General features: G+C 37.1%; 1 protein-coding gene across 1 annotated transcript in view; it reads left to right on the top strand.

Annotated features, from left to right (window-relative positions):
* The first annotated feature begins 5999 nt into the window (after nt 1-5999).
* LOC113074867 (synaptotagmin-14-like) overlaps nt 6000-7219 on the top strand; it is a 40191-nt gene continuing 38971 nt past the window's right edge. Inside the window, exon 1 of the mRNA XM_026247592.1 lies at nt 6000-6020. Within this exon, the coding sequence (XP_026103377.1) occupies nt 6008-6020 (13 nt within the window). The 5' untranslated portion in view covers nt 6000-6007. The remainder of the gene's footprint in view (nt 6021-7219) is intronic.

Here is a 7219-nt window from a genome sequence, read left to right as displayed (position 1 = left end):
GGTTAAGGCCAGCATCTGTCTATATCAAACAAAACCATCGATCCTCCAACAAATCTCCCTGTTTTTTTTCCCCTGAACACACAGTCCTGCTGTGCTGCCCTTTGAATCCTCTCTTAAACTCCATTGAGATTCATCTGTTGACATCTTAATGGTCACACAGTGATGCCACAAAACAAATATTTCTGCTGAGCTAGCATATTAGTATCATCTGTATCATTGTAGTTATAAATTTATCTAAATAAAACTCATATGTATTGGATGGATTTGAGGAAGTGCTCTGTTCAAGCTGTTTTCAATGAGCAGTATGTTATGAAATATTAAACGGCAGAGCTTGTGTTTGTGGTCCCTTTAGCTGAGGCAGTTGTATTGCTGCAATGTGAAACAGTAATGAGACGGTAATGTTTGCACGTGGGACGTGTGCGTCCCTACCTTTGCATCTGTGCCTCATGTTTTTTTTTTTCGTTTGTTTGTTTTTTGGGCTTGTTCAAGAATGTTTCAGCTTTTTAAAATATAAAGAAATATTATATAAAAAAAGAAATATTTATTGCAGGAGATCTTCATGTAATCCAAATAAGAAAAGCAGTCTTTATCATTTTATTTCCTCTAGTCATGGTGCAGTTTGTCACTTTTTTAATCTAAATGTTAACTGAATATTTTGCATTTGTAATTTCAATCAGGTTTGTTTGTGTGGGAAGGAATAGATGACCTGTGAAAACTGACAGACCTGACCAGTGAAGGTGACCTTTCTCTCAATTACACACACGTTTGTTCTCCATTTGTGTGAAACACTCCATCGCTCTTTCTCTTGTGTGTCCAGCCTCTCATGGTTATTGCAGTGTGGGTAGTCTGTTGCCTTGGAAACCCCTCTGTGCTCCCATCATGACTCTAGTGTGTGTGTGTGTGTGTGTGTGTTGGGAGAGAGCGAGAGCTCTGAACTGTGTGTTGGAGCTTTACCCATCAGGTGGTAGCAGGTATCAGGAGCACCTTTTCTTTTCACCTGTACTTGCACTGGGGCCTTTAATCACATATTGCATTCTGCATTATACAACAATTTTCATTGGCAAACAGCATTTGAATAATACTGATGGAACAATGCAACATCATCAGATTTTTTTTCTACACATTTTGTGTCACTAATCTTTTCTGTGCTTGTATGTTCCAAGCCAGTGTTTTTATTAACTAGAACTAAAACAATTAAAATATTTTTGTTAATTGAAATTAAGCTGAAATATATAAATGTCAGTTATTTAAACTAAAGTAGGCTACCTCATTGATATGCCAGTTGGTGGCCAATAACTGTCTTGAAGTGAATAGCTAATTGTTCACTCATCCGAGTCCTTAAAAACCGCAGGCTGAATGTGGAATAGCATACTATTACTATATGTAATCCATACCGTTACTACTGTTAATATAACTGTATCCATACAATTCCAAATTCCAGTCTGAATTATTCTGGAACAAAAAAAGTGATTGTCTTCATGAGTCACAAATCGATTCTTAAAAAAAAAAAATCTGGAACGCTGTTTTTCTGGAATATGCTAATTGAATAATTCTGCCTTAATTTTTGTTGGTGGAGTAAAAATACACAAAGCAACCAGAGTTTCTAAAATATAAGTAGCTCAATATTAATTTCTTGTTAATGAAACTGTTATAAAATAATTTTGGTCTGAATATTTGACAGTCATGGCATGATCATTTTCTGTTATTAGCAAGCTAATGGAAAGTTCCAACTAATCTAATCAGCATAATGGTATTTATGATCAGGTGGTGTTTACAGCTCCTGGGTAAATTGATAGTAACTTAAGGTTTTCTCCGTTAGAAAGCTTTCCGAAGTGAAGCTGTCTGGCTGGGGAGAAACTGACAATTCTTTCTTCTGATAGGTTATCGTTTTCCCAGAAGAACTCAAGCAGCTTGTCTCGCAGACAGAAACAGGCATGGTTAGGGGGCACATCCCTTGCTGGATTACAGCAGGTTCTGTGCCCAAAAAAAGCAAAGATCAGATTGTTCCTACACTCAAAACTTACATCGAAGCTTGTGGATATCCATGCAAGTTCATGATTAAGATGCTTCACCTCATCTCTGTAAAAGAGAAGACCAAAGAGTTATTTATTATTATTTTTAATTATTATTTTTTTTCTTCTTCTTCTTCTTTTTTTTTTAGGACAGATCAACCTTCCTCTCCATCTCTTCGTGAAACTGAAAGGGTTAATGGGTGTCTGAGTGTTTCTATGACAACACAGATGAGACTGATGAGCGCAACCGTTTGGAAGAGGCTCTCAGTTCAGAATCCAAAAATAACCACACACAAAACAAGCCTAAAGAGATGGCAAGGGAGGAAGAGGAGGTCAATTATTGATAGAGAAAATTCTGCCCAGACATCCAATCCACCCCAGTCAGTTAACCTCTGCACACCGACTGCAATTCAGATGCAAGTTTCACACTAAAATAGACCATGATGCTTATCTGCATACAGCTCGGCATTTACTTAATGCACAAAGACAGATGCATTAAATGTTCGTATGACGTTGCTAAAAATAACATTATTTTGTGTAATTGGGTGTAATGCAATGTGTTTTATGCAGTTTAAGGTTAAAAAAACATTATTTTTCACATACTGTAGATTAATTTTTCTTCTCTGTGCCCCGCCTTTCTGAAATGCGCCGATTTTTACAAAGCTCATAGTTCTGAAAAGCGAGGTCTATGCTGATTGGCCAGATATCCAATGAGTTGTGATTGGGTGAATACCTCAAGCGTGTGACGCAAATGTTACACCCCTTACCATATTGTGATGCCATATCCCGACGCGATGACACAAAAATAATAAAACCCATTACAAACAAGGCATTTGTTGCAGCCATTTGGGACATAATTACTGATTATAATGAATTATACTGTCTTTTTATGCTTTGTGTTTCACGCCGCGTAAACTTAAAACCATGTCTGCATTTGCGATCAGAGAAATGACAAACAACAAGCACTAATCTGCACTGCTCAAAACTATCATTTGAATCATCGGAGGCATATTCTTTAAATGTGAAAACATACTTATAGGCTGTGAGTCAGAAGCGCCAGACTGTCCTTGCAAAGTTGGAATTGCCCCACTTAATGGAAACAACATTTGTGCACAGCCTTCCCTTGTTCAGGAAACAGTCTTCTGTAAAATGTGCTGAACACATCTGAATATTTGGGTTGAACTGTTCTGGAAATCCATCTTCAGCACTGGTTTCTAGCTCTTTTGGAATGCCAAAAAAAGTAGTTTCACTTTTACAACAACACAGCATTTCCACAACATGGTGGCTGCAAAAAATACTACAGCGAGAAACAAAGTTATGTCGCCTTACTTTGCATTAACATTTGTGCGATGTTATGCAAATCACCCCGCATAGTGACATAGACATGTCGGGGCTTTTAAATAAGGTGTTTTGGGGAATTGGACGGGTCAACTTTTATAAAGAATATCTCTTTGGGTTTGAGACTTATCTTTTCTCGAACAGCTTGTGACTCTCCAAAGTGAAAGGAAAACTTGAAATTGCATATTGATCCCTTTAAAAGTTTTCTCCTTGGACAAATACGGCCTGATTTGCTAAATTTGCCCTTATAAAATGTGTTTACAAATAAATGCATATTCTTTATTTTTGTGGAGAAAGTGGGTGAATCATAGTTTCGTTATATGTTTGCAAAATACAATAAATAATCAGGCCTTCTTTAGATGAGATTATAATACTTAAATATAAAAATAGCAACTAAAAGTGATCATAGTGCCAGATGAAATATAGCTAATTTAAATTTGGATCATTTTGTAAAAATGTTTTACATAACTATCTATTTTAGGGTTAAGAGTGATTCATATGTACTGGGTTATTTCTTTAATGTGTGTGTTTGAGCATTTGTTCAAAATAATGGCAAGAATTTAGTCTAAAGTTCTTGGTTCCATTGATTTTGTGTGTTGGGACCATTGTCTTGTTTTGTAGTTGGCTTGGGGAACATGTCCTCGCATTTGCTCAGTCAGTTATTAACAATCAAATAGAGAATAAATGAGCACTCAAAACCTATTATTTCAATTTACACCCAGAGAGGAAGAGGGGTCAGAATTATTTAGTCTTTTTTAATTGTCAGTGACATTTCTGTGATGTTATGGCTTTGGGGTTGGGGTAGATGACCTCATACACATCATTAAACCTCAGTCCCCAGTTCCAGTTAACACTGAAAATGTTTTTGTTTCTATTTTAGGCAGGTATTGAATGTGAAATGAAAAGAAAAGACTAATGAGGTCCATTGAGCGGATACAAAGAGGATGGGAAATGATAGAATAGAGAGAGAGACTGATGGGAGATTATTTCTAGCATTATGGCACAATGCTTGTGTTTTTAACCAGAACAATGGGCGCATGGCAACAGCGGGTAACCATGGTGACTTTTAAGGTAGCCAGATGGGATTCTGATAACATTGCCAATGCTGTCAGGTTCACATCTGATAAAGTCCTTGTAAGTATTTCAGACACACTACATTTTTCCTTTGACACTCTGAAAAGACAAAGCTGATTCCCCAAATGTGTTTCTCTCGCTTCTCCTTTTCATCATTTCTCCTGTAAGTGCTCTGAATGGCTTCCGGTACTTATAGAAATCTAATGACATCCCAGTTGACAGGAAATGCACAAGCACTTCTCTCAGAAATGAATAAAAAGTGAAGACCATGAGATCCCAGTTTACAACAAATGCAATTACCAGTGTAGAGCACTGTCTCATAAATTGGACACTGTTATAATTTTCTAATCATATTTAAAAGGAAAAATATGAATTTAGCTTGATAATATCTCTGAATTACATACATTGATATACAGAGGCTGTTTAGAGAGCGTTGGAAGCTGTGTATTTAATTGTTTTTGAATCCAGATGCTTTCTAAAGGTCGCTGTCATTAGGCAGCATGCCTGCTGTTTGGTTATGAATTTTTTAAAAGCCCAGCAAAGCTGGTAGAATTTAGGATCAAAACGATCACCGCTAATGTTTGTTGCAATTTGAATATCGAAATTGTATATAATTGTATTTGGTCTGTCCAATTTTTATGTCACAAGGACCCAGAAATACCTAATATATTTATTGGATTGTCTGTGGAATGTTGTCTGCTACTGTATGTAAGTTGATATGGCAATAAATATAAAGGAATAAACTGGAGGAGTAAGTGTTGTATCTATGGATTAACTTGAAGCAATGGTTTGAAGGTAAAAATTTCTTGATGGATTTTATGCTATTGCAAACAGCTTTTCACTTCACAAGACATTAATTGGTGGACTGGAGTCACCTGAATTACTTGTTGATTGTATGTTGTGATTTTTTTTTTTTTTATCAGCTGTTTGGACTCTCATTCAGATGGCACCCATTCAATGTGGATGATCCATTAGTGAGCAAGTTATGTAATGCTACATTTTTCCATATCTATTCTAAATAAGAAAAAAAACTCATCTACATCTTGGATGGCCTGAGGGTGAGAACATTTTCAGCAATTTTTCATTTTTGTGTGAGATATTACTTTAAATTCAACAAACCAGCTACCCACTAATTAAAAGAACTGTAAAGAAATTTGTAAACTGAGCTGTATCAAACTGAGTTTTCAAGGGTTTATGTTTTCTTTTTGAATCTCTAGCTGTGCCTTGTATAATATTTCATCATGTACTAATTTAGGCTATACAACGTAATCATTGACATGCTTTGACGCACAAAATTCGATTGTTTCAAATTATTCACTTAATTGACTTGTTAATTTGCGGGAAATCACGTAATTTTGGGTTTTCGACTTCTGTCTTGTAATTCATCCCACGCTAAGGCACTATTATTTGAAAACAGTTAATCAGGATCCTGCTAAGAGCGCAGCAGGAATCCAGCGTAGATTTTTCTATCATTCCAGAATGTACCATCTGATGCGCATCCCCCTCTCCTCCCCCGCGCACAGGAGCGGTCGAGCCCACCCCGTTTTAAGCGCGCGCCATGGTTCAGTCCAGACCAGAACATCATGGCGATAGATGGTAAGTAGGCCAATACCGCTCTCCTGCTCTCTCAAACTCACTGCTCTTTCCAAAGCCCTTAGCTTAGCTGTACGTGAAGTGGTTAAATGTGTCTATTTCCCCACTGTCTGTGGCATAGAGTGCTTCTGTGTTAAAGGGACGTTGGTGGTAAAGTTTGTCTTTCCAGTGTGGAATGAAGTGATTGTGGTGCTGAAAGAACAGCTCCCGCACTGCCGACTTCCTCAATCAACCGGCATCTCTGTTACTTTCGCTGACTATTTGATGGTTTCTTCCACTGAAGTGCGAGAGAACCGGTGCTGTCAGCAGGTGCAGGTCGCTTCATTGAGGAAATCCGGTGGTTTCACTTCTCCATTTGGCAGTGTGCCGCCGCCTGTGATGTAACTCGGGGATAGTATAGAAATCGAGGCTGTTTTAAAACCAGTGTTCAGTCTTTGTGTATTATTTCGAGACACTCATACAGGTTGCGCGAGGTCTATTTAGCTGAGATTTTCCTATTTAAGCATTACGTTGCTTTCTTATCTTTGCTCTTGAGCACTGATGTCGTTCGCATAGATGTTATTTTTTTCGTTTCATTGCGTTAACTCTTTGCAATATAACTGGCTTCACATCGAGAATATAAAATTTTGAATGTATGCAGTTTATGTAGGTGGTGTGTGTATATCAGCTGGCTCAAGTTTATCAATATGTTATTTTGTATGTAAAGATCAGTTCTCACTGTGTAACTGGATTATGATTGTTTAAAAGGCTTGATCTTTTTTTTTTTCTTTTTATTGATCATGACTGCAAGCCAGCACCAACACACCCACACACACACACACAGCCTCCACATGAGAAGAGAGTTCTTACTGAATGTGTAATGTTTCAGTTCAACTGAAATCTGCTGGTTGATAGAGATTAGTAATATTTTTAAATGTATTAAAGTTTGCTTTAAAAAGTACAATTGAATCTGCATGCACGTTAACTTACCCTCAGTAGGAAGGCAAACACTCTTCATCTATTTTTTTTTCCTCTACTTTTGTTGTTCTACAGCTGGGAGTATACAGCTTTTAGAATCATTTTGCTCCTTTTGAGAATCTATTTTGCATCGTTCCCCCTAAAGGAAAAGATAATTTGACAGCAAATTCTGAAACTATGCTTTTGTCATCATTATTGTATGATGTCAGATGCATAATGTGATCTCTTGACCTTAAAGATAATAA

Source organism: Carassius auratus, unplaced genomic scaffold (assembly GCF_003368295.1).
Source record: "Carassius auratus strain Wakin unplaced genomic scaffold, ASM336829v1 scaf_tig00015539, whole genome shotgun sequence".
NCBI lineage: Eukaryota > Metazoa > Chordata > Actinopteri > Cypriniformes > Cyprinidae > Carassius > Carassius auratus.
The sequence above is the reverse complement of the archived record's forward strand: the minus strand, read 5'-3'. Positions and strand labels throughout refer to the sequence as shown.